This window comes from Festucalex cinctus, chromosome 3, assembly GCF_051991245.1.
Source record: "Festucalex cinctus isolate MCC-2025b chromosome 3, RoL_Fcin_1.0, whole genome shotgun sequence".
NCBI classification, from domain to species: domain Eukaryota; kingdom Metazoa; phylum Chordata; class Actinopteri; order Syngnathiformes; family Syngnathidae; genus Festucalex; species Festucalex cinctus.
This window is the reverse complement of record NC_135413.1, coordinates 29,722,885-29,750,791: the sequence shown is the minus strand read 5'-3', so window position 1 is coordinate 29,750,791 and position 27,907 is coordinate 29,722,885. Positions and strand designations below refer to the sequence as shown.

At 38.3% G+C, this 27,907-nt stretch overlaps 1 protein-coding gene across 2 annotated transcripts; it reads left to right on the top strand.

Moving 5' to 3' along the window:
• Positions 1–5,831: 5,831 nt before the first annotated feature.
• ppm1h (protein phosphatase, Mg2+/Mn2+ dependent, 1H) lies at positions 5,832–26,072 on the top strand. 2 transcript variants are annotated; one of them, XM_077517448.1, is made up of 10 exons: positions 5,832–6,266; positions 13,009–13,177; positions 16,270–16,638; positions 20,263–20,375; positions 20,721–20,805; positions 20,952–21,070; positions 22,598–22,661; positions 23,304–23,411; positions 23,557–23,684; positions 24,526–26,072. In XM_077517448.1, the coding sequence occupies exons 1-10, from the start codon at positions 6,034–6,036 to the stop codon at positions 24,671–24,673; spliced, it is 1,536 nt and encodes a 511-aa protein (XP_077373574.1). In that variant the 5' UTR covers positions 5,832–6,033; the 3' UTR covers positions 24,674–26,072. The 2 variants fall into 2 exon arrangements, with proteins under 2 accessions (XP_077373574.1, XP_077373573.1); XM_077517447.1 differs by having other exon boundaries at positions 5,835–6,266; positions 23,533–23,684.
• The last annotated feature ends 1,835 nt before the right edge of the window (positions 26,073–27,907 follow it).

Below are 27,907 nucleotides of genomic sequence, written 5' to 3'. Positions count from 1 at the left end.
TGCCTTTGCCGCGCGATGTCTTGCTGTGAACAAGATGATAGATTCTCGGAAAGTGCAGCCTGTAAATCAGGTGGGGCTCATTTTTATTTCAGTGTTGTTCCTCGTATGGAGAAAGCGCGTCGAAAAGTAGATATCTTGCTTTATAATTCAACAATGCATTCCATGGGGGGGGCAAAAGCAATTAGGGATCCTGCACCAGGGCTCTATTTTCGGAGTGTTATCTTTAGTCATTAGGCACATGTTTATATATGCCTACAAGTGAGGGAAACCATACACTTTTTAAAATAACATATTCTGATTTCCAAACTCTGCCCACATGATGTGATGTCATACATAATAATAACCATCAGTTTGTGCTTTATCTGGTAGTGTTTGTTGAAGCTTGTTGCTTAGGGAGTGTAAATCTCCTCCTTAGTCTTGCTCTATTTTTTCTTTTGTATCAAATTACAATACTCACACTTTGACTTTGGAGGGGGCTGATGTTTTCTTGCAGGGCCGAAAAGTATCTAATTAGCTTTTTTTTCTTCTTCTTCTTCTTCTTCTACAACAATTTATTTGTTTGATGGCAGGATTACAAAACAAGAAACCGACTTCTTTACTATTGCACAATAAAATTGTCAACATTTTCCTTGTTTATTCTGAATAGATTTCTCTAATATGACACCACGGTAGCGTTTCCACCTCAAAAGTTCTGTGGTTTGGGGTTTAAAATGTGAGTGAAAGTGTTCTTTCCCTTTGCAGAAGTCGAATTGTATGTTTGTTGGCAAATTTAGGCACCCTGCTAACCAACTTCTGTTGCCATTACTAGAGACATTTGTCAATATTTTCCAATAACGCTTTTCCCCCTCTCATTTGTTTTGGTTTTTCAACACGTAATTTGTCCCACAGGAAATAATGGAAACAGCAGGATGGAGGTGACCATGCTTGATTAGATTTGGGGAAGATGAGTTTTTTTTTTCGTTTTTTTTTTTCTTTTTTGTTTTTTTTTAACACTTCCAGATCAAAGTTTTAATTTTACAAGAATAAAGTTGTAGATTTAATTTTTATTTTTTATTTATTTTTATTTATTTTATTATTATTATTATTTTTTTTAAGATTATGATTGTATTAGACAGGATGGGATATTAATTGTTATTATTATTTTCAAGCGAAAGTAAAGTCGTGATTTTAGTGGACAGTTTATTCCCTAAAAAGAAAAAGTTCAAATATTTATGTAAAATGTGTAAAATGATTAATTAAAATAAGTATTTGTCATCATAAATTGTATGACTACTAATTTTATTATAAAAATTATTTAATAAAAAATAATTAGAATGCGAAAGTGAAGTCGTGATTTTAGTGGAACAGTTTATTCCCTAAAAAGAAAAAGTTAAAATATTTATGCCAAATGTGTAAAATAATTAATTTAAGTAATCAATATTTGTCATTATAAATTGTATTACTGCTAATTTTATCATAAAAAATATTTAATAAAATATTTATAAGATAATATATTAATAGAAACTATATTAAATATTTATGAATAAAATAATGAATTATTTGATTGATTGATTGATTGATTGATTGATTGATTGATTGATTGATTGAACATACAAACAGATCAAAAGTATGAAATGCAAATTGTAGTTAATAAAATAGAAAAGGAAAATAAAAATAAATCGTCAATAGTATCACAATTTACATGTTCCAAAGTAGGAAGAAATACAAAAACTTATCTAGTCCTACTCCTTAATGCTTCTATCATAATATGCTAAAGTTGTTCTTACTAACATAAAACATATTTATCTTAAATTATTAGTATGAAATATAAGTCCTTATCCATTACATATACGCAAAGAAGAGAGAGTGAAAGTAAAGCCCTACATAAAAAATAAATTCCCAAACATTAAATATTGAAATTACAACTTGTTTAATGGACAGAATGTACAGTGCATTGCCCACCCTTGCTGAGATTTACTGTAATTTAATATAATAATATAACAAAATTATGTTATTCAACTCCAAGTGTTTACTGATAAAACATCGCACGTGTACTTTTTGTATCAGACTGATTTATTCGCATGATTTCCGTGCAACAAAGCCCAGCCACCAAAAAATGAGGTCACAGAGGCACTTGTTGCCTAGAAACCAAGCACACGTTCGTTACCTTTCCTGCGTAGGCAATCATTAATCACAAGTTCCCGTAATAGGTTTTCCCACTTCATATCTGTGGATCAAGCAAATTGCACCCTTTCAAAATAAGACACGCTAATTGGAGGCGAGCCGTCCCCTCGCTATCAAAGGCCGATGGGATTTCATCCATGCCACCTGCTTTTGTTCTGGCATCTCGCAGCTGTTACCGTCTAACATATGCAAATGATCCAATACATATGCGGCTGTACTGTGATTTCATTCAATGTCAGGTTCAACGTGTCATCTTGCTGTTCATGGGGAGAACAGAACACTCGTTAAGTAGACCACCACCAGAGCCTGTTGGTCAACCCTTCCGATTTCAAATTCAACCTCATAGGGCCAGAGCGCGGGCCCTTTGTGACGTCAGCATTTTTCTGTCCTCCTATTGGTTGGTCAGAGCAACTCTTGTAACGGCCAACTTTGAAAGGCAAAACACGGCTGTAGCGATGTGAACACGTTACATTAAAATTCATTTCACAATTAACATCTGATGTTGATCATGAATTTAAATGTTTTACGGCTTGTCATGTCATGAGATAAATATTAATTCTGAACTGATCCAAATGGTCTGCATGGCACAGCTGCATGTTCTTAAAGCCGTGTCCGCCATCTAGTGGTGAATGGTGATATTTCAACTTGAAACTATATCCCGTGAATAGCAAAAAAAATCTGCATATAATAGACAACCATTGAAATGCAACCTCCAATATACATTATTGATGAAAAGTGAGGATTTGCTCGCCTTCAATTTTTAATTTATTTTTTAAAATTTTGTTATTTTGTTATAAAATACATTTAAAAAAAATAAATAAATTAAAATATTAGGGGGGAAAAAATCCACAAATAAGTGAATTCACATGTGCTGATCTACTAGTATTCAGGGTCCATTGTAGTCCGCAATTTTATTATTAGCTATATTTATTGATTTATGATTTTTTTTTTGGACCAATACACGGTTGTCTGAGAAAATAATTTATAGCTATATTTTACACTATCAAATAAGATACTAAGAGCTTAACTGGAGCCACACAAATTTCTAACTGGGCTATAGCGCCCCCCATAGGTCTGGTGTAATAGCATCCTTGGATGAGATGGCGACTAGTCCAGGGTTTAACCAGCTTCTCTCATGCAAAGTCAACTGGGATAGGCTCCACGTTGGATGTTGTTGTTTATTGTTATCATTAGTAGTAGTGTTAACATGGACGTAGTATAACAGTATAACAGAACCAGGGCAAAGACAGGTGTCTGGATTCCTTCCCACTCCCATTTAAACAGATGAACAAGTGCTAAGTGTTATAGTTTTCTATTGAATATTTTGTTTTTCATGTTCAAAAGAAATAATAAAAAAATAAATAAATAAATAAAGGCTTGCTCCACCAAAAGATATCGCTCCATCTGTAGTAAATAAACAGCCCAGACTTCTATGAGGAAATAGTCACAAATCATTTTTATTGTATTTTTTTGAACATTCAATACAAATGAATAGCGTACACAATCCCAGAGAGCTTTATTTTTAAACTGTGCATTCTGACCCCCCCACAACTTTTAAAGCTATATATGAATGTAACTGAGTCTTCTGATGCTTGACTTTGTATGACCTTTCCGCAGGGGAGCCCTCCATAAAACTTTACGGGGATGAAGGTGTTGTGTGCTACAAAACACAAATATACATCTTTTGATACTGTATTTTACAGGCCAAGTTCAAACTAGATCAAATTGAAGAAAAAATAAATGTTGCTCAGTAAACTTCATAATGTCAAAGTGATTAAAAATATTTATTAATTTTCAATTTTTAATAAAATAAAAGTCACTCACAAAATATTTGTTTGGCATACAGTGGTAAAATGATCATAGCAAAATGTGGAAAAGTGCGCGTCACGGTGCAGCCTGTGCACACGGATGACTCCTGCTGGTCAAAAATATAAATGACAATTCAAAACACAATCCAGAAGGTTCTGTTTACAAAGTTACGAACGACAAGCGATGGAGAAGAATTCGACGTCACGTGGTGCAAAAGGCTTGCTCAAGTACTGCCGTACTTATGGTTTTTCATTTGTTTTATATTTATGGTCTATAGAAGTGTTTTTCCATACAAATAGTGTATACTTGTGTTGTGTTAATAACACATTATAGTCCGTAATATTCATCTCTGGTGTGCTGTCGTGAGCCTCCCGTACACAACACTATGATCTCAATGGAATTCCATAGTAACAGATGCATTCCAATACACGCACGCGCAAGCTTTTTAGTAATTAGGTCAGTGGAGCTCGAGCAAAGCCATGAATTATTGATTAGACACACTTCTGTTGTCTGCCAGTTTGGTATTTCCTCATTACCATGTGACAATATGTACATTTGTCAGTAAATTGAGACAACAACAAAAAATCATTATTATTTCAGTATATACTTTTCTTTTTGTGACATATAGCCTATTTGTACGGTGGCATGATGTGAGACTTTTCTTGGGAAACAACTAGAGGGATTGCAGCAGAGATAAAGAAGCAGTGTGTAAATGTATTATAAGAATTTAGAAACCTGAAAACAATTTGGTAATTACTGTGTCCCCTAAAAATGTCTATAACTTCCTAATAGTTGATCATCACAACACTTCAAAACATTTCAAATGCATCTTTCAACATACACTTAAATAATGGATTTGATTGATTTATTTTTTATTTTTTAATGCTCCAGAAATAGCAGAAATTTCTGGTGCATTTACACTACAACTCAAACTAAAATTAGCTTCTTCCCCGGCATACTGAGTCTCAGTAAAGACGGAACAATACTTTCTTCATACCAAATACAATTGTCCTATTAGCCAGGGCTTCAGCACCATCTTGTGGCGTTATAGAGTACAATAATTCATGAATTGATAATTCCGAGTTTACGCCACAAGTCAAAATGGCGGTCAACTCGGTGAAAGGAAGCTCTTCGCTCATTGAAAAGCATTGCACTTTGGCTGGTTTAAATTTGATTTGTGGTCATTATTTTGATTTCAAATTGTGATGAAATGTCGTTTGACTAACAATGCTACTCACAGGTAAAAGCAATACAATACGCCGTTTGTTTTCAACGTGTAAAGGAAGCAATTGCATTGTGTTGCATTGCATTGCAAATGCAAATATCAGAAATGCCCGGATGTTCTCAATTGTCAATATAGGCATGTTTTTCAATGAATAATAAATGAAGATAGGTTCCACAGGGGGGAAAACGCAAATAGAAGGATTTGTAAATAGTGAAACACAAATAAGCCCGGTTTGGGCTTCTGTAAGCAGGTAAAGAGTAGAGACAGTAAATGATGAGGTAAAGTCAGAATTTTAAGTTTGCATAACAGAGTCACAAATCAAATGAGTAAATGCTAATGCTATTCCTAATTGAACTGGACTGACCTTCAGTAACCTATATATTTTTTAATATATACCACGAAATTGTATTCATAGCGTTTTTTTTTGTTTTTACAATTATTATTATTATTATTATTATTATTATTATTATTATTATTATTATTATTATTATTATTATTATTATTATTATTAACAACTGCGTTGCACCTTGCCCGAAAGAGTCGATCACAACTGGAGATTTACCTTTGACCCCCTCAAATCCTCCCGCCTTTTAAAAGAAAAGCGCGTGCGAGCAACCGGTAGGTCACGTGATCTGACTCTGAGCGCGGTATGTCCTGAAAATGCGCGCGTGCGTGTGCACGCAGTACAATGTATTTCCGGGTTCGGTGAGGAGGAAAGCCGAGCCAACACGGCGTGAGTGTGTTGTCTGTGTTGCGACATCTCTCCCCTTCCGTGGGCGTCCACGGACACACTCACGACGACCCTCGCCGTGGCGGACCCACGCTGCCGAGCCGCCATGCTCACTCGGGTGAAATCGGCAGTGGCCACCTTTATGGGGGGCGTGATAACCGGCGGTGGTAGCGGCGACCCCTCCGGCGCCTCGGAGGTGGCTCCCAAATTCCCGTACGGCAGACCGGAGTTCTTGGCACTGTCGCCCGACGAGGTGGAGTGCTCGGCGGATCACTCCGCGAGGCCCATCGTCATCCTGAAGGAGAGCAAGCGGCTGCCCTGGTCCACCGGCTATGCGGAGTGAGTAACCTGTTTGCTCCCCATCTTTCTCCGTGCTACCTTCCATCGTTTAATGATGAAGAGCATTCAACTCCTACATTTCCCAACTGACTCAAATGTCCAAATTCAAACAATTCAAGGAACTAGTATCCAAATAATACGTTTTAAAGCAATTCTGCCTTTTTTCCCCCACACAATAAACCTCATGTAAGTGAATTAAATGTTTAACATAAACATTTTTCACCTTTCACATTTTTACCTGAAAATGTTTATCTTATTCCGGAATCATCTTGGGCACTATTCATCACATCCGCCATATTATCAAAGTTTTCATTACTACACATTTTCCATGACAATATTCTGGAATTAATACTTATTTTATTTTTTTTTATTTTTTTAACATGTTTACATCCATGATTGACATAAAACTGTTCGGTTCAATTAAGACACCAAGTTTCCGTTCATTACTTTACCTCCTCCCACATTTCTCGACTTAATCAAAGTTCTCAAACTTATAACTGTTCAGTTTGATACAGGAGATGCAGTATACAAAGCCATGTAATATTTCCCCAAATTTACAAATTTTCCAAAAAAAAAAAAAAAAAAAAAAAAGCCCCCAAAATTATTGACAAGTCAAACTATTCGGCTTCAGCTCTTTTTTTTTTTTTTTTTTTTTTTTTTTTAAAAGCATAAATTTCCTTCTCTAGTTTTTATAGTATCTTTATTTTTCAGTTTGTAAGTCATATAACAGCACTTTATTTTTGTTTGTTTAACTCCACAACATTAAGATAAGATAACCCTCCAAGTAGATAATGTCCAACTGAATTCATGTACAAGAATTGTATCAACAACGATTGAGAGCACAAATGGCGTCAGTCAAAACTGTGCGTTCTTTTTCTCGACACAACTCTGATATCAAACTTCATCACAGTTTTATGCAGTGTTGTTGTACAAATTGTCCCAAATTGTGTCATACGGTCAACAACAGTGACTGCGACCTAAAAAGTTATGTAATCCTCATTTAGTCCATGAGGCCAGCCATCAAATCCAGAGGAGCGGGTTTGGAATGTTTGCTCATTGAATGTTTACTTTGTCACTCAACTCTCCTCATGCTGGTGCTCTTAACAAAAAAAAAAATCATCTGCTGCACTCCTGGTGTCATTTCGTATTGCACAAATGTGGCCTCTGTTTTGGATACCATCGCTCATGCAGATAAGAACAGTATGCACTATCTGCAACAGTCGAAAGAAGTGTCATATTTACTCCCCTTATCTCTTCACACAACCTAAGCTAGCACCAAAAAGCATCATCTGGTCCGGTCCATTCTGGTTGTGGAATGAGGGAAAGACCGAGGTCACAGTAACGAGTCCTTGAGGCCATCCTTCCACACTCGACACAGCACATTATCAGTTGACAAAAGAGAAGCTCGTCTTTGTGTAATTCCCCTTGACATCAAGTCTTGGTTGGGACTATTTCCTGAAGCGACATTTGTTTCACGGTAGAAGAACACTCAAGTGCAAAAAAAAGTTAACCATTTTTCTAGTTAGTGGCTATTACTAGTTACGGTTTCAGTTTGAGGCTAGATGGTGTGCTCTTTGGTTTTACTTTACCAGAAGTTAATATTTAATTAATTTTTTTAATTATTATTTTTTGAATAGTTATAATTTTGAGTAGCGAATGTCCCACTAATCTAATTGCTTGTAAACTTTACTAAAATATGCCTCAATGCAGGCATGCTACTTTTATTCTGGTATACCTTGACTTACGAGTGACCCAACCTACAAGTGATTCAAGATACAAGCAGTGTCTCTGCTGTTTGTTGTGTTTTTGCTTGACTTGTGAGCTTGTGATCTATAGATGGGATAATGAATTGCGTTAGTGTCGCAGTGTTACAAGTTGTTATGTACTACCAGCTGTTTTTGAAACAGAGAACCCAATATTGCCAATTCTTTTCACTCCCAGCCATTTTGACTGATTTTGGAAGGCCCACAGAATATTGTGTTCTATTACTATAAAACATGGAACCTGCCAAAAGAAAGATTAGAGTCTTTTCTCTCATCAGGAAAAAAAAGTATATTTCTATCTGTTTCCAATTAGCATTTTAATACAGCTAAGTTTCATCATTATTCACACATCTCTTATAAAACTGTGGGGTAAACAACTTCGTTGCAACATGGCCCTGGTGGCTCTCTTATACTCTGCTGCCACCTGCTCACCGTTTTTGTTATAACTGCAATTGCCATTACCGTTCTCTTCATTTCAGAGGCTGCATCAAAGCCTTCTGTATGCTCTAGCATAAAAAAACAAAAACATAAAAACGTATAAATACGTTCTTGGGAGCAAATGAGTTAAGAGCCAAAAAAGATGAGATTCTCGGTTCATCAGGGAAAAAGTTTGTTTCTACCTTTTTCTGTCTGCTTTTTAAGTTATTAGTGATACAACAGGAGATGGTTTCACCAAGAACATCTTAAAAAAAACATGTTTGTTTGTTCTATTTTGGGCTGGGTTAGGGCATGTTCAAATTGGCATTTCCATTTATCCGGAAAATGTGTTTTGTGATGTGAGAGTGTTTTGAGTTACAAGCATTGCCATGGAACGGATTAAGCGAGTAAGTGTTTTTCCAAGAGTATGACCATTTTATTCTTTATTTTTTTGTAAAATGATGACATTTTATCATGTTTTCCCCAGTTCTCTATAGCCCTGGCGGGCCGAGCTTTTGTTTTCCAAACAATGCTGCTTCTCTCAATGTTGGTTTGGAGTGATAGCAGCTGCTTGCTCGTTATACTCCTAAATTGATTCTCATGATGACGAGCTACCAACATTTCTTAAAGAGCTTCTTGACTTCTCGCGTAAGTGCAGACAGGATGTGGCACTTCCTCTGGGCTAATCTACTGTGAATAATTTGTAATCCCAAACTGGAAACGAACATTAATTTGCCTTACCTACTTGTGTGCTATCATTTTTAGCTCGGTAGCATCTCCCTGCCCCCCAACAAATCCACCCCCCAGTGTTCGGTATATAGACTCAAACTGACTCCATGTGAGGATTCAACATTTTATTTGGTTGAGGCTCATATGGGACATAAGCAATCAGCCACTACTGAGCCATGTTGGGGATTTGGCAGACCAACACGCTTTGCGCTTGTGAAAGCTCATTGGCAGCACAAAAAACCTGAGGGCTTAACATGTGATGTGATGCATGAAGTCCATTAAGGATCTTGTTGCTGGCTTCAGAGTCCAGAGTGAAAACCAGTGTCCATTAATGGAGCCCAACAATTAACAATAGTCGTTCATCAATTAATTTACATTTGTTAAAATATTTATTAATTGAAATTCAAGTTCCACCCGCATTTTAGGAAAAACGCTTCTAAAATCTGTCATCCTTGGCATCACGCAAGAGGTCAATCATTATTTCAAAGGATGAATTCCATCTGTCATTATTTCAAAGGATGAATTCCATCTGATATGCTTATTCTTTGGCTTTTTTTTTTTTTCTTGGCGACACTTGTTTCAAAAGGAGGAGGAACGTCAACAAGGGATGAAATTAGCGACGGAAAAAACCTATACGGGAATTAACTGTGCATGAAATGAGCGATTAGTTCTCGATCCCGTCAATCAATTTGCCGTAACGACGTCGTGCGTTCTTGTCTCTAGCTGCGCATGCGCACTTTGAGTGTTTGTGGCATGTAGTCGCCGAGGTTCGGATTCAGCCATTCACCGTTGAAGCTCCACCCATCTCACCGCATACTTTGAAAATGGCAAGTCTATACTTATTCAACGTAGTGTAGTAATACGGTATTAGAATGTTTGTTTATAAATATGGAGGAATGCCATTTAAGGTAACATGTTTTTGGAATTTCCCCAGGAGGGGAGGAAAGGGTCAATTGCCCCCGTGTGTAATTCCTTTGAGAAAACTTGTCAAACTTGGGGAGCTGGCTCAATTTGCCCATATTTAGGAATTCTTTTGTGAAAGTGTGTAAAACTTGTAAAGCTTGTCAAAGATATTCGGTTTGAGGGAATAAAATGAGACGAGAACCGGTCCATTTCGGTCAGAGGGAGTGTTTGTGGCTGATGCCGTAGGACCTCTTTCTCCTTTTGCAAAAGAATTATTCTGATTTCTTTTTTTTTTTTTTAAAAGTCACGCCAAGCAAAGATCGTTTGGAAATTTTTAACAAGTCACACGTCGACCAGCAAGTAAATAATAATGATGAGAAAACGTGTGCCAAGCTGACCATCTGGCAGAGTAGTTATTAGTTCATCTCTACTACATGCGAGGACAGCAAACACCATCAGTTGGCAGAATCACAATTTCTTTCTTGCTCATCAATCAAGTGAGAAGAAGGACATTTTATGAAGTCGACAAAAATGCTCCAGATGTTTCAAACACAAGGCTGACTTTTTGTGTAGACAGAGTAGTAATAGAAGATCACAAGGGAAGAAAGTGGTGACAGAAAGTGCGGGATGACTCAGCATAAAGCCTCCAACTGTACTCCGCAGGAGGCTTCTCGCCTGTCTGCTGAAGCAGGTCAGCAAGTAGGCCGCCGCGCGTTCATCCCGCGTTGGCGAGCGCTCGCGCTTCATGAGGAGGATTTCCCTGCGCTCGGTTAGACTGAGGCCGCACTGTCTGATGCGCTCACTGCCATCTTTTTGAATGGATCAGTGAGTGTCGCTCCTTCGAGATAGACATCTTTGATTGAAAGTGACATCCTTCATGCTCTGGCGCTCTTACAGGCTTCACATTGGAAGATTTACTACAATCTTTAGCAATATCCATCCATTTTCTGGAGCTCTTAGTTATCCTCTTTAGGATCTCAGATAAGAGCCAATCCCAGTTGACTTTAGGTGAGAGATGAGAAACATCCACGATGTATACGCAACAAAAATATAAACGCAACACTTTTGTTTTTTGCTCCCATTTTTTTAAGAGGTGAACTCAAAGATGTAAAACTTCTTCCACATGCACAATATCACCATTTCTCTCAAATATTGTTCACAAACCAGTCTAATTCTGTGATAGTGAGCACTTCTCCTTTGCCGAGATAATTCATCCCACCTCACAGGTGTGCCATGTCAAGATGTTTGTTTTATTTTGGCGGGATTGGGGACTCGGGACTCAGGAATTTGGTCAGTACTGGCCAATGTTATTTTAGTTAATTAAAACTAATGAAAAAACTAAATTTACAATTCAAAAAATAATTTGGTTAACAAAATAAAAACGAAAATTCTTTTTAAATAACTAACTGAAACTACATTTTATGTTTACAAAACTAACTAAAACTAACTATAATTAGAACAAAAATATCCTTCGTTTTAGTCTTTGGTCATTAATTTAATGCATGAGCTTTCGGGGCTGATTAGAAATGTGATTTTTAGTAGATTTATTTTTTTATATAAACCGTAATAATGAATAATTTGAAAGTGTGTCACACAGAAGTGACAGCACCTTCAGATGACATCGCTTCCATGGTATTTTTTATTTTATTTTTTTAAATCTTGCGCACAAGTAATTACACTTTTTTTTATTTTTTTTTTACTAAAATTAATAATGAAACTAAACAAAACTAAAACTAAGCATTTATTAAAGAACTAAAACTAATAAAAACTAACTAAATTTAAAAAACGAAACTCTAAACAAAATAAAAACTAACTAAAATGAAAAATTCCAAAACTATAATAACCCTGGTACTGACTGGTTTTCTGTAAGCTTCATTTGTTAATACATAATTAAAAAAAAAAAAAAAGCTTCTTCTTCTTCTTCCTCTTCCTCCTGTAGGCTGTTCCATTTGTGCATGAAAGATACAATGTGCCAAAAAAAAAAATAGTGTGAACTGTGAAGATCAATGTCACACAGACAATGATTGAAAATAAATGAAAGGCGCCACAGTGGTGAAGGGAAGGTGACTTTTTTTTTTTTTTTTTTTTTTTTTTTTTTTTTTTTTTTGGTGTGTGTGTGCCACAGCTGTGATTCAGAGTCTCTCATGTCACTGTTGAAGCCCCCGACAGGGTAATTAGGGCCACGTCTTTGTCCCAAACGTGAAAGGAGGTAAGCGAATACGACAGCGTGGGTGTCAGACGCTGTAGTTGCTTTAGGGCGAGGACTCTCGCAGAAACCCTCCTGCCTCCTCCTCCTATTTTGAAAGGACTGGAAAGTTCAAGTGGCGAATTTGCACACTCAAACGACTGCACTGTTCCGCATGGATGCACGCCGCTGGTTACCAGTTTATTATACAGTCAGTGACGTTCGCAAATGTATCATCTAGTTCTGCATACTTGACTAAACGTCAGTGAAACGTGTTTTGTAGTGCTGCCTTATTGAATATTTTTAGAATCAATTAATCTATTGAATATTCAATTGATTAATCGACTAATCAGATTCATTTTAATTTTTTCAGAGGAGCAAATTTACATTGCACAATCTCTGACCACGAGATCGCCACTGCCATGTGAATGTGCAATAAATTAGACTTTATTCTTATACAGCGAAAAAAAAAAAAAAAAGTTCCCTGGATGAGGATGACACAGTCTTTAACACAAATGGGTTAGTTTGTGGGGCTTTCAAAAGTCATAAGGACATCACATGGTTATAAGATGTGTGTGTCTAAATGATATCCCTTCATATCTCGAGGCGCTGTAGGCGAATACATGTGATCACTACATGTGGGTCATTTAAAATAGTTCCTTCCCAAGGCTCTTTTTTTTTTTTTTTTTTTTTTTGTCTGAAATTGACATCTGCCTTCCTATTTATGTTCCGTTTGTCCTCACAGGGTGATCAATGCAGGAAAGAGCACTTTAAACGAGGATCAGGCCTGCTGTGAGGTGCTGGTGGTCAAGCGAAGACTGCCAGGCGGCTCCGCCACCTCCAACTGGGGCCCCATGGCCCGGAGGAGGTCCTCGCTGCCCAATGGAGAGGGACTGGGCCTCAGGGAGAGCCTGGTACGTGCCAACCATCACGCTTCTTTCATCCTTACAGACTGTTCATTTCATGGAGGCAAGCAAGATGTCAGTGACCCAGTCCAAGAATGTGCCCATCACAATTCTCTATATGAAATTAGGCACGGCAAATATTTTCAAAAATTTATGAGCAGCTTGTCTGACATAAATGATTCTTTGTTAGCTCATTCACTCCCAGCCATTTTCACTGAAGCAACCACCTTCGCTCCCGGCTGTTTTACTGATTTTTGACTTATTTTGAAGGCCCACAGACTATTGTGTTCTATTGCTATAAAAACATGGAAGAAAGATTAGAGTCCCTTCTTTCATCAGGAAATAATGTATTTTCCTATCTGTTTCTGTTTTGCAGCAATTAGTATTAGAATACAGCTAAGTTTCATCATTATTCACAAACCTGTTGAAAACAAAAAGACAAAAAGAGCTTATTGCAACATGTCCTTGGCTGATCTCTTATACTCTGCTGCCACCTGCTGGCCGTTTTTTGCAATAAATACCATTGCTTTAAGCGACCTCTTCAGGTCAGAGGTTGCGTCAAAGCCTTCTGTATGCTCTAGCATTAAAAAAATAAATAAATAAATAAATAAATGTAGAAATACGTTCTTGGGGGTGGACAAAGTATGAAAAAATTTATTTATACGGTTTTGGGTTTGAATGAGTTAATATTTCCCCCCCCCCCCAAAAAAAAAGAAGATTCTATCACCCTTTAAAGACCAACAGGTATTTATTTATTTATTTATTTTTTTATCCCGGAAAATGAAAATGTGACTACACAGACAGTCCTTGGTACTTTTTTTTTTTTTTTGACAGCAGCAGACGCGGGTCAAAATTTGTCTTAGAACAGCCTCAGTTGTACACAAAATGAAAACAAAGACATTTTTTAGCATTCAATTTGGGGGTAATTTATGGAGAAGTCATCACATTTTTGAGTGATGTCATGATATTAAGACTGGTATTCATGTCAAAAGGGGTCAAATTTGAATTGATCATTATGTAAGGGTTAAAGATTGCATTATCAATTATTCCACTACAGAAAAGAACAAAGTATGAACAGATAACTAACTGATAATAACCAAGGAGTGTAATAGTTGAAATGGGTTTTAAGCATGTTTTTTTTTTTCTTTAGCTATGGTGAAAAATAACCTACTTTGAGCTGTTCTAATATTTTGCTAGCCTCATTCTACACGAGGCTCCAAATCAAATGTTTGACATTGCTCTCAGCAACATGTCTTGAAGTTGTTGATATGAAGTTAGCACCAATCTGCTTGGCAGCATGTGCAGTTGGCTGTTGGTGTTGTGACGAATTGTAATCCGCTCTTAAGTTGTGCGAACATGCTGCATTAGTTCCTCTTCGGCTTTCTGAAGGCGCCAGGCACCAACACATGGATTTATTTATTTTCTTACCAAACATACTCCATAGATTCCATTTTCTATTCATTTTATGACTTATTTTCACGTTGAGATTCAGAAATTATACAGTTCGATGCATCACGTATGTTAAATAAAAAAATTGTACCAAAACAAATTATAAAACAAGAGTTTATATTCAACTATATTTCCTTTTAAGTTAAATGCAACTGAAGTGCGCTTTGCAAATTTACTTAAAAAATGGTTGAGCCAATGTACCAATATGCAGTTTGACTTTTTTTAATTCAGAGATTCTTTCCATACGATGGAAGGGGGCCAGCGTGCTCACGAGTGATAACCGTAGCACAATTTTAGAATAATTTAGATTCAAATGTTACTGCGATCTTACATGCATTGTACAGTGCAAATGTCGCTTTTGTTTTAATGGCATTTTACACAACAATCATTTTTGACAAAAAACGGCCAAGTGCTTTGTTACAATAATAATAATAATAATTTTTACACAAAACTTTGTAGCAGGAAGAAACTATTTGTATTATTATTATTTTTTTTTTAACATACAAATAAATTTATTTCCACTGTTTGAAGGAATCAATGTCGCCGTTCATCGCCCCAGGTTGAAAATGGCTCCACTTATCTGTTTAACTTAAGTGAACCACGACGCAAGGCAAGTTTGTAAAGCATCTATATTTATATAGTAGTCCAATTTCATACTCGTGCGGTTACAAAACAACATACTGTATAAAAGCAACATTTAAAGGCAAAAAGAATTGAAGCCATAAAAAAAAACCCAAAAAACCCCACACAATCCTGATGAATTCATGACAAAAGCCAAGGAGAGAACTAAAAAGTAGTTTACTATTACTAGAATGTAGATTGCAAGAACATGATTTTTGGAAAAATGATTATAGAAATGCTCTAAACGACCTTAATCATAGGTAGGGGGAAATCATTGTTTCAAACATAACCTTAAAAGCATTTACACTTGGGGCTGTAATCACTTATCTGCAACATTTTGCGTGCAGCATAACAGCTAAATGCTGATGCACCATGTTTGCTTTGAACTCTAGGCTCCGTGAGCCATAGTCGTCTCATATTAACCCCTTCGGACCCATATAGATGATTGCGGTGGACATGACATATTTGCGTGTCTAAACCAATACAAAGGCACAATTTGGATGATGTCAGCACTTTTGGGTCATGTTTGGATCCGAGCTAACCAATCACAATTCCAATTTCATTTGCATGATGGTCGTGTTAAAAATGTTACATATAAACATGGTAAGTTTACAAAACGTTACAGCCATACTATCCTGACGTCCACTATAACCGATAAAAACATGAGATAACCCCTAAAAAAAATTCCCGTGTTGTTCTTATGTGTGAGAAGAGTCAAAATCAGTAAAAAAAAAAAAAATGCGGGTCAAACTCATAGAACATGGTTAGGTTTGGCCTTGGAAGGGGGTCTTCTAACGATTTATTGTAGTTTCATGATAGAGAAGTTGAAACAAATCTCAGGATGGCTGAATACATTTTTTATTTTTTTTTATTTGCCAGCATACCTCAACATGACAAAATATTTAAAGCGCAAATATCACAAGGAGATCTGTGATCAGCAGTACATTTCTGCCACCTACTGGACACATGTCTGCACTACACTTGTATAGTACAAAAAAAAAGGAAGGTTGTAAATAATATTTGCATTCTAGGCCAACTCGGATGACCTGACCTTCCACTACTGGGGCCTGTTCGACGGCCACGCCGGCTGCGGGGCGGCGGTGGTGGCGTCGCGCCTCCTCCATCACCACATCGCGCTGCACCTCCAGGAGGTGATGGACATCCTGTGCGCGCCCGACCTGCAGCCGCCCACCTGCCTGAGCGAGGAGCCCATCCGCTGGCACCACCAGCACCTCCACCCCGCGGCCAACTCTCGCGCCCTCACCAGGGCCGTGTCGTTGCGGGGGGCTGCCGGCGCCCCCGGGTCGCCGAGCGCCCCGCCCGCGCGCTTCTTCGCGGAGAAGAAAGTGTCGCACGAGAGCCTGGTCGTCGGCGCCATCGAGAACGCCTTCAAAGATATGGTACAAATTCATTTTGCTGCTTACTGTCGGGTTTGTTGCTTACGGCTCGTCTCACGCTTACTGCAGTGGTTGTCAAACTTTTTAAATGTTTTTTTTTTTCCTACAAACTTTTTTTTTTTTTACACCATCTTAAAATAAATAAATAAATACTTTGCTCTCTCCGTGCCACTATTATGATTATTAATTAAAATACAATAGTGTATTGCTGAGTTAAATAATAATTTAATTAGAATGTATTGCACATGAAATATTTTTTAAAAAGTACCGTACCTAATCGAAATATTTTTTAAATATGAAAAGTTAAATACAACTGGATTGTAGTACTTAGGATGTGATTCTTTTACATACCACTAGAAGGAGCCCTTAATCCGCTAGTACCGTGGCATGAGAATCACTGCTGTTCAGTCACCTCTCATCTGACAGAAAAACTGCAATTTGATGCCCCTCATAAAAAAAAAGAGAGAGAAAAAAAGAACTGCCTAGATTAATAGTTTGACCGAGGGTTACATTTAATATATATATATATATATATATATATATATATATATATTAGGGGTGTCACGATTCGCCAACTCCACGATTCGATTTAAATTTCGATTTTGGGGTCACGATTCGATTTTTTTTTCGATTTTTTTTTTTTTCCGCTCCCCCACTTTATAACACAGAGGCATATGCTTCTGTAGGCTAAGGCTAGTCTATGATCATTGGTTCTATTCATTGTACAGTAAATCTTATTTCAAAAGATCGGCTACATATAGGTGATGCAATTTCCATATTATTTTTGTGTAAATTTATGTAATATATGATAATTGACATTAGGCAGGAATGATCAAATTCAAAGAATTTATTTACAATATAAAGTTAACCGTCTTGTTCTTACTGAAGTGTAAAATAAAAAATAAAAAAACAAAAACAAAAAGTCACAGTGGGTGCCTGCCATCTATTGACTGTTTTTGGTTACAACAGTGTGCTGTGCGTTCCTCTTAAAATAATGTGCAATGTGCAACAACAACAAAAAATATATTGTATCCAAAGTCATGGAACAAATACAGCCTGAACAAACTATATCCCAACATTTACAGTTGCTGGGCATACTGTAGCGTGGTTCAAGTACACTAATTAAATGTTTGAATCCAGCGTTTTCCAAGGCTGCAGGTCTGCTGCTATAAATAGACCTATGGATCTGGCGTTTCGCGCGAGCTGAAGTGTGTGGAAGTTTCACTGTAAATGAGGATGAAATAGTTGGTTGGACCGTTGTTTTCCCACTTCTAGTTGAATTTGATAAATCTAAATCTTTGTGATGCCTGCGTAAATGTCCCGTCATGTTTGTCGTGTTTCCCGTTGTTCGTGTGTCCTCTCTTCTATTTCGATGCTCGAAATCGTGACGTAATTTCGATCGATTTCGATAAAAAATCGAAATCGTGACACCCTTAATATATATATATATATATATATATATATATATATATATATATATATAATTTATTTATTTATTTTTTTTTTAAGTGGATGCAAAGGCTTTAAATTTTATTTAACATGCCACTAACAATGCATCACACGATTATATATTTTTATATTACTGTATTCATATTTTTGGAAAAACTGCTACATCACATCTTTCAATTAAAGAGGATAAGACAAATGTTTAGGATTTTTCAGGATTTGGGGGTTTCCCAACACGTTCTTGCTTGTATATAAATGGCAAAATCCTATTTAAAATAAACTCAACTGTATGTTTTATATTTAAAAACAACCATTGCTCCATACTGTAATGAATACTGATGATAATGAACTACGATGATATAAATAATAAGCAAATTGCCCAGAAATATTTTAAATATTTCAGATGGTGGATGGAAAAACAATTTTTGTGTACAGTTGAGTGAAGCTAAATTGATCAGTAAAACATTTTGATTATATAAGTTTTTAAATTTAATAAATTGTTTTGTGCCATGGCATGATACTACAGTAATAAATACAAAACTTAGATATTGTACAGTAGTAAACTGTAATAATGTGTGGTCATCTTGTTGTATTACCTCTTGTTGAGCTGTAGGTGGCAGCATGTAACTATTTGTCACCAAACTGAATATTCAAGGCATTCGAATGAATAAATGTATCTTTTACCATTAATAATTGCCTAGCAACTACAGGTGTTAAAAGAAAGATTAAATGTCAACATGTAAGAATTTCTGACGTTTATTTTCCATTTTATTACACCCCAATCCCCCCCCCCCCCCCCCCTTTCCTCAAGACAAAGAAGCTACTTGACATTTTAAATGACTTAATAGCAGCTTGTCAACGATTAATGAATTTTTGATAGGTTGTATTATTGCCGCATTGATCAACATTGTCCCACTCACTACAGCGACACAATTTTAATATTGTGTGACTGACTGCATGTCTGTGTGAGGTGTATGATTTTTTTCTACAGCTGGTGGAGATGGAGAGGAAGGAGGTGTGGATGTTTATGCAGATGTTTCCATTATTAAAGACTTAGCCTGCGGGATGTGGCTCATGCAGCCAGGATAAATATGTATGGCGGGCTATGAGATTCATAATTCATCCAGGGCGAAGGACACATTTACACATCCTCCCCCGGCATCAAGAACACACGGGACGTGGACCAGCATCCATCATCTTGACTCCTTCCAGAAAGAAAAGTCCACGTTTGATTGTCTTTTGACTGTAGAAGCAGAATTTTGATACATTGTGTCAGTGGTTTCCAACATTGATTGATTGATTGATTGAGCCAAAGCACAGCACACAATGTAAAATTCCTGAAATAATGACGGCATTGTCTCGATTCTTTAACAAATGAGCTCTCACTATAGATGGATGAACAAAGAGTATTATAATCTAGTGATTGTTGTAAATTTCCTGACATAGGAAACTGAATAATTCTGATGGCATAGTGGTTGGGAATCACTGCATTAAGATGAGTGCTGGGGTATCTAATGAACTGGGTGCAGAAAAAGCCCACAAATTGTGAACCAACAAGCACGCTTAGATATTTTAATTAATTCACTGACATCATTATTATTCTAATCACTGAACACGTAGCCATTTTTTTAAAGCACCAAATGAATGTAGGCTAATTAACTGGCAGTAATAGCCAGCGTGGTTTGATTCAATTTTGTTGCTGCGTGGTGAATGGATTCATTATGTTGCTATAATTATCACTTATTATGGCATCAGTGTTTTTTTAGGGGTACTGGCTGGACTTCTACCAATGTGCTATTTTGATAGCATGATCGATAGCCAGTTAGCGTTAGCAGTTAGCCACATAGCATGCTGCTACCATGGAACAAGTAGTAAAGAGCCAGCTGGCAACACTGACAACGACGGTGTTTAGTTAGTTAGAAAACCGCGATTATTGTCTTTAAAAACTTTGAGTGTTGTTTTACTTCATTGAGTGGTTTCATTACATTCTGTTAGTCTTCAACCTTTTAGGCTGTCTCGGCGGCTTCATGCTAGCATGTCTAACTTAGACATGCTAGCATGAAGCCGCCTAGCATAGTAAGTTAGCTAAGGTTGGGTAACACATGTTTATGACCAAAACGTTATCAAAAACGCTCAATAACGTTTATAACCCACGTTTCAATATTTATTTATTTATTTTAGGACGTCCAAATCGAAAAAGAGCGTGCCGTCTACAACACGTCCGGAGGTTGCACTGCTCTGGTGGTGCTCTACATGCTCGGGAAGCTCTACGTGGGCAACGCAGGCGACAGCAGGTGAGACAAGATGATGCACTCCCAATGTAGATATGTTCAAATGTTTATTCCCCCCCTCCCATAAAAACACAAGGTTGATGTTTAACGTGCACATATTTAACACTGGCTTAGCTGGTGCTATCATGTAGCCACAGGTTGAGCCGCTAGTTAGAGTCTTAACTAAAAGACCAGACTCAACTTGCCACGTCAACTTGGGACATGATTTCCATTTGAAGCTCATCTTTTATGACCGTTAGCACATATGTGACTTGTTAAAATATTTCTTTCTGATAAGATACTCGAATGTGCCTTCCGGTCCTGGCTAGAATGAGCTCAAGCTGTCATGTGTGCGCTTTCCCCCCTCAGAGCTGTCATCATCAGGGGAGGCGAGGTCATCCCAATGTCGAGAGAGTTCACACCGGAGTCGGAGAGGCAGCGCCTGCAGTTCCTGGTAGGAAGCACACCTCCTTATCTCCTGTGTAGCACAGCTGTCACATATTCGCACCGCTGACCTCTCATCGCTTGACGCGCCACTTTGTCTCTCCGCACCACATTATTATTAGACTATGACTTTTTTCTTTTTTTTTCGCACCAAAGGCCTACATGCAGCCCCACTTACTAGGAAATGAGTTTACACATCTGGAGTTCCCGAGGAGAGTGCAGAGGAAGGAGGTTGGGAAGAGGATGCTGTACCGCGACTTCACCATGTCAGGATGGTGAGTTTTATCGGACCAGTCATTGTTTGACCAACAGGAAGTACCGGTTTTTTTTTCCCTAGATGTATTTGACGACTCGCTGTACAATTTGAAGAAAGTGTTTGCACTCTTCTGTGAAGAAGAATGTGTGAATATATATTCTATTTATTGATCTGCAAAATGTGGAGTTCACATATTTTTGTGTGAATAATTGTAAGACAAATCTCTCCAAATAGTCATTCTTTACCAGTGATGGGAAAATGAAGCTTCATGAAGCACGTGCAATATTCTTGACTCCTGTAGGTGGCACTCTATTTAGTAACTTGCCATTGCACTAGCCTTGAGCTTTATACTCCTCTAGATTGTACTCTTGGGTTAAAGATAAGGCGAGTGCAATAGAAGAATGCCACCTAGAGGAGTCAAAAAATATTGCAAGTGCTTCATGAAGCTTCATTTTCCCATCACTTCCTGTGGTGTGGATGGTATCCATACCCTCTTCTTGACTCTTCTGCAAATGTGACCATCCTCAATGTCTTCTATTGTGCTTGCCATTTCCCCAAAATGAAGAGAAGGTATCCGAACCGGATTCGAGCGGATGGAAGTCACTTTCACGCTGTTATCGCTGCTCTGACGGGGCCCGTAAAACTGCCAGCGTCTGTCTGGGGGATTTCTTGGAATTAATGACAGAGAACCTTCTTCATGCTGTAAACTTTTATCGCGTGGAGTCAAATGTCTTGAATTAGCTTTCTTTGAACGGATACGGATTTAATTAGTGCCTCAAACGACCCCCGTCAGATGTCTTCCCCCACCCCCCAAACTGTTTATTCAACCACTTCAGCTGTGCGCCGATCACAATGATCACATCTCTCTTCTGCATGGGGAGGGGGGGGAAGAAAAAAATGTAATAAAGTGCTGAGTGCAGCGATATTTCATTGGCCTCGGGTGAAGGAGACATATGGTCTACGAGCAACGAGCACGTCTGTTAAAACCATCCACGTCCTTTCTAATAATCGGGCGCTGAAATACTCAATGTGATACTTTCAGGCTCGCAATCATGAATAATCTGATTCAGAAAACTCTCATCGCCTTCCGAAAAGTGTAGTAACCTTGCTTGCTGCTCTGAATGAAAATGGGGGAAAAACAAAAAAAAAAAAAAAACACGGCAGGTTGCTAGGCAAGAAAAGGTTGGACATCGTATTCATACATTCGGCACTCCCGTGTATCCCTGCAGTGTTTTTTTTTTTGTTTTTTTTTTCCTCGTGCTGCAGCCGCTCTCAATACGCTCAATTATTCATCATTTGGGCGCAGCGTGGAATATTTTGTGCATCTTATCATCAATTAAATGTTGAGTCTACATAATCTTTTTATAAACAAAAGTCTTCTCAGGGGTATGGAAGCTTCTCAAACAAGTTAATACACTAAAGAAGGTATATGGTTGTGCGATACCAATTAAAAAAAAAAAAAAAAAATGGACAGAAATTGAGCATAATGTGTCAAATTTCATTCAACAGGCGAGTCGATTGAAAGTGTCCCGTCTGCTATTTACAGGGCTTATAAAACCATCGAGGATGATGACTTGAAGTTTCCTCTCATCTACGGGGAAGGGAAGAAGGTACGTGGGATAGAATACACCAAAATTATTTTCCTTGCTGCCACAACGAGGCACTCTAAAAGCGGCCACGCCAGCTCGAGCCCCAGTCGACACATTGACTGTCACGTCTGACTTAAAAAATAAATAAATAAATACATAAATAAATGCCTCCCTGTTCTGTCATCTCAAACACTCAAGGCCAACAACAAGGCGCTCTAAAGCAACCACACCAGCCCAAGTATGTATTTATTTTTTTGGTGGAAGTTACAAAGTCTTCAAGAGTACTGATCCAGGATCAGTACTATCATGTGTTGTTGTCACACTTGAGCAGATTCAATTAGCAGCAGGCGTTTTTTTTTTTTTTTTCTCTCTCTCTCAACGGGCCTTTAACGGAACCGATTCAGCAATTTAAAAATGAGCTGCTGAGCACATGTAGTAGTAGGGTGGGGGGGTCGTTAAGCGGCGCACCCCGAGGCAGAAGGTGCTGACGGCGAGCTTGCCTAAATGCTGCTCATCCATCCACATGAAGGCCGAAACAGCATTTGGAAGCGTGCGAAAACATTGACGTTAAAGTCGCTGGATATTCAATCAGCCTTGAAATTCAACTTTCCCCTTGTTTGACAATTTTTTTAATTTTTTTATTTTTTTTACTTGTCTTTGCAGGCTCGGGTGCTAGCGACCATCGGCGTCACCAGAGGTCTTGGCGACCACAATCTGAAAGTGCACGACTCCAACATCTACATCAAGCCGTTCCTCTCTTGCTGTCCGGAGGTACACAAAACATTCCCACTCATTTCCACTCTGACCTAAAATGTCAGAACTGTGACAACTACTTGCACTCGAGTCTTCATTTTCGGGACTTCTCGTACAAAGTAATATTCGTGGTCGTCAGGTTAAAGTTTACCCGTTGGCGCAGTACGAACACGACGCAGACGACGTCCTGGTCGTGGGAACCGACGGCCTGTGGGACGTCCTCTCCAACCAGGAAGTGGCGGAGGCCGTCACCTGCTTCCTGGCCAACTGCGACCCCGACGACCAACACAGGCCAGTTGGGACGTTCCATCACAATCCAGCCTACTTTTTCTAAACATGAAGTTCCTCTGAAGTTTGTGTACACGCTAATATGCTAACGTGTTTCAATTCTGCCGTTAAAGTCGTTAGCTTAATTAGGTTAACAACATGCTAACTTGTTAACGCTACACTGTTAAACAACAATAACAGGATAGCAAGTTGGCATGTTAACCTAATTAAGCTAACAACTTGAAAAGCCAGAATTGAAATACGTTAGCATATGCTAACTTGCTGAAGCTATCCTGTTATTAACAAGCTAGCTTAAACAAGTGAGTGTAGCGAGTAGTGACGGGAGTCGGAGGCAGAGTGTTGAAGTCCGGAGCCAAAGACCGGCGATTTATTGACATCAGCTTCTCAGCGTTTAACAGCAACAACTCTGCGCGAGGCTCACAGACCGACCAACATTTTGTTCTTTTATCCTTTCATCCTTTTATCCTTCCATCCCATCCAACTCCTCCTTCGTCCCAACGTTCCGTGGGTGAATTATGTTCTCATCACCACATGAGCATGTTAACCTAATTAAGCTAACAACTTAAAAGGCAGAATTGAAACACAATAGCATAACTTGCTAAAGCTAGCCTGTTATTGTTTAACAGACTAGCTTTAACAAGTTAGCATGTTAACCTAATTAAGCTAAAAACTTGAAAGCCAGAATTGAAACACGTTCGCATATTAACATGTACACGATGGGATTAAACTACAACTAATAGCAAAAAGTGACTTAAGTAAATGTAAGCATATTGCCAATTCTGATTTATTTTAAGACCTGAAGTGTTGCTGCTGTTTGACTGCGTTTATGTTTGCGTCCCGTCAGGTACACGATGGCTGCCCAGGACTTGGTCATGCATGCTCGCGGCGTGCTCAAGGACGGAGGCTGGAGGATCTCCGGGGACAGGCTGGGCTCCGGGGACGACATTTCCGTCTACGTCATTCCGCTGGCGCACTGCGACGCACTCTACTGAACACGAAGCACGTCACGCCACCGGCGTGATGGGACCACCACTTGTTTTACATCCGTTGTGGAAACGTTTTCAGGAGTTTCAGAAGTTTTGCACCGCACTTCGGTCTGGGTGTTTTAATCATTCTTGGGAGCCATTATGAACTTCACAGGTGAAATTGTACGTGGACTCTCATACAAATGATGTTTGATATAATTGTTTACCAGAAACTTGTACAGTGGAATCAAGCCAATTATTCCTTTGTGTGTGTGTCTAATTTCTAATACAAAAAGTGGGACCTTGAAGATCAAACTCCAAAACAATCAAACTCTTAAGCCATCTAGGGTCAACTTGAAATTGATGAAATGGTTTTGACTGGACGGCAACAATTTTTCACGAGTGCGAAAAAAAAAAAAAAAAAAAAAGTTAAGAGACTCTTTGAGGACATTATTTATATATAGTCTATGCTAATATGTTTCCTCGAAAAATCCAATTTGGATCTACTAAACGCAAATGAAACGACTGCCATGAGCACAACACAGCTCTCTGCTATTGGTCAGTCCCTACGTGACGTTTGACCGTGCAATGTTAATGAATCCGCAATTATGCCGTTTTGTTTCCTGAAAAGTAGTGCTTTGACGCCAGCGATGTAATTGGTGGGGAGGAAAAAAAAGGACGATACTTCCTTAAAGTATTTCTAGCACACATTCGAGGTAGAATTTGTAGTTTTTGAATTAATATTGTTTGTAGAAGGAACTGTGAATACTGTCATTTATTTTTTACACTTTCATTATCTACTAAGCACATTGTTCATGTTGTGTCAATAATAGTTGACGTGTGTAACTGTGACTTTTGTATGTCTTTACGTCATCTGTTAGGAGGGAGGTTTTTCCATTTTTAAGAAATTACAAATGTTGCCATTTTCGAACCTTGTGACATTCTTAATCGTAATTGAACATTCACGGTACAGTATAAGCAGAGCAGTTTTGCATCTTTCGTTAACATAAAATGTTTGTCAATTGAAAAGTACAAAAATTGTTTCAATAGAGCTCATTTGAACATAAATGTATTATGTATGTCAACATAATCGATCCATTTTCTATTTCTCCGTTAGAGAAGCATTTTATTTATTTTTTTAACCTAACGTGCATGTTTTAAAACTTGTGCAAAATCCACAGAAGCACAGGAAGAACATTTGAAACGCCACACTTGGAGGGCAAACCAAATCCAAACCCTGAGCCTCAGAACTATCAAGCAGACCACTTTGCATTCCAATAGCATCAAAAAGCAGGAGTTGGATTAAAAAATGGTGCCTTTACAAAGATTTTGTTAATGCCATGTTTTACCTTATTAAAAAAAAATTTTCATGTCGGTAACAGTAGTTGAGAAGCAAGGGCCAAAAATAAAAATTCATGTCATCACATGAACAGCTTTTGTTGTTTTATCTGAAGAAAGAAAGTAAAACAATTTATATTGTCAATACTCATTTTGATGACTTTGAAAAGCAAGGGGGGGGGGCTGCACCCATTTTATTGTTATGCACACATTCCAATCAATATATTGTCCAACGAATACATCCATGACAGGGTTAATAATGTCAAAAGCTCGTTTTGTGTTAGCCGTGTACCTAATAAAGTGATGATGATGACGTATTCCTCCGCGGGAGCTGGAAGGGCCATCTGGTCGCCGCACGCCGCCACTGCGTCCAACTCCGGTCACGTCACGCCTCCTCTGCAGCAATGTGCGTGTGTGTACGTGTGTGTGCGTGTGGTCCAGATTGGATGATGATGATGATGACAGCGTCATCCCCGTGGGCGGCCACTTTGCTTCCAAGGTCACAGCAAGTGGATGGATGAAGTGAAGTTGACGACCAGCACCCGCTTAATAAAGTGCTACATCGACTTGCACGCGTTTCAGGTTACGAGCTGCCACTCCATCAGTTGCTTGTCTTGCGTTGCGAGCCAAAAATCAAGACAATGAAAATTAAAACGAAAAAGTTTTTTGTTTTTTTTTAAGGGGCTGGTGTATTTTGAGGGGAAATTAAATCTTAATCTTTGAGGATAATAGGTTGTAATATTTATGGTGTCAAGTATTTAAATAGGCAATTATAATTTTTAAAAAATGAGGGGGCGTCAATAAGATCACACAAGCGCTTTCCACGCATTTCCATAACTTTTACATTTTGGCTCCCAGCTTTTGAAATTCCCCAGACAGCTTGCAAATGGAACCCCCTTGAGCTGCCAACAAGCGAGCGTTCTGATTGGATGCTGGCTTTAAATGCTTTCAGGCCTCTCCATTTGAACAGTTCTAAACGTTTGAAGTTAATCAGCAAAAGGAAACTATTTTTATTTTTTTTTACTTCAGAGTGAGCAACTACGGAAGCGCTAAAAGTCTCCGTATTTCAATTTTAACAGATTTTGTTCACGTATACACTTTTTGATTCAACAAAGGTATATGAGCCAACTAAAAGAAGCTCCTCTGTTAAAATAAAAAAAATAAACTACACGCTCATCATAAAAAACACAATTCAATAGAACATAAAGCATGAAAGTTTGCGTCTTATAAGTCAATAAGTCAATGAACATTTGGCCACTCATTACGGAGTGCGTGCCTTGGCCACTAGGTGTCAGCGTAGATTTGATGAACATAACCAGCTCAACTCAGCTGTTTATTACCGTTTTTGTTTTTTTTGTTTTTAGCGGATAATGTATGGATGCTTATTGTTATATGTTCCATCTGCATGTGTCCCTACCTCGCGTCCAAATATAAATAAAGTTGTTTGAATGTTTACCATTACCACAATATTGATGCTAGTCTTTTTAGCCCATCTATGGCACTTTGCATAGTGTGTTAGCATTACGCTAACCTGGCAATAGCCAGATGGATACCGCTCCACAGTAATTTCGTCGGAAAAGGCGGGAACATTCGGGACAATAATTCGAGCTGATTGGACGATGCGACATTCTAAACGTTTGTTTTAACCAATCACGGCCACGGTTGAAAATTTCATCTTCGTTCATGTCGAAGGGGGGAAAAGCATGAACATCTTAGTGGGTAGAAACGCACGAAGCGCCTCTCACTGTTTAACGTTCAACAAGGAAATGGTGACTAATTCTACGAGAACAGAATTAATTGAAGCGTTCATTCGTCCATTTTAGGTTTGTTTGTTAGCCCCGGCGTCGGCGCTGGTTTCCTGGTTTCGTCACAGTTGCATATCCCGCCCCCCAAACACAATGTCGCTCTCTGATTGGACGAACC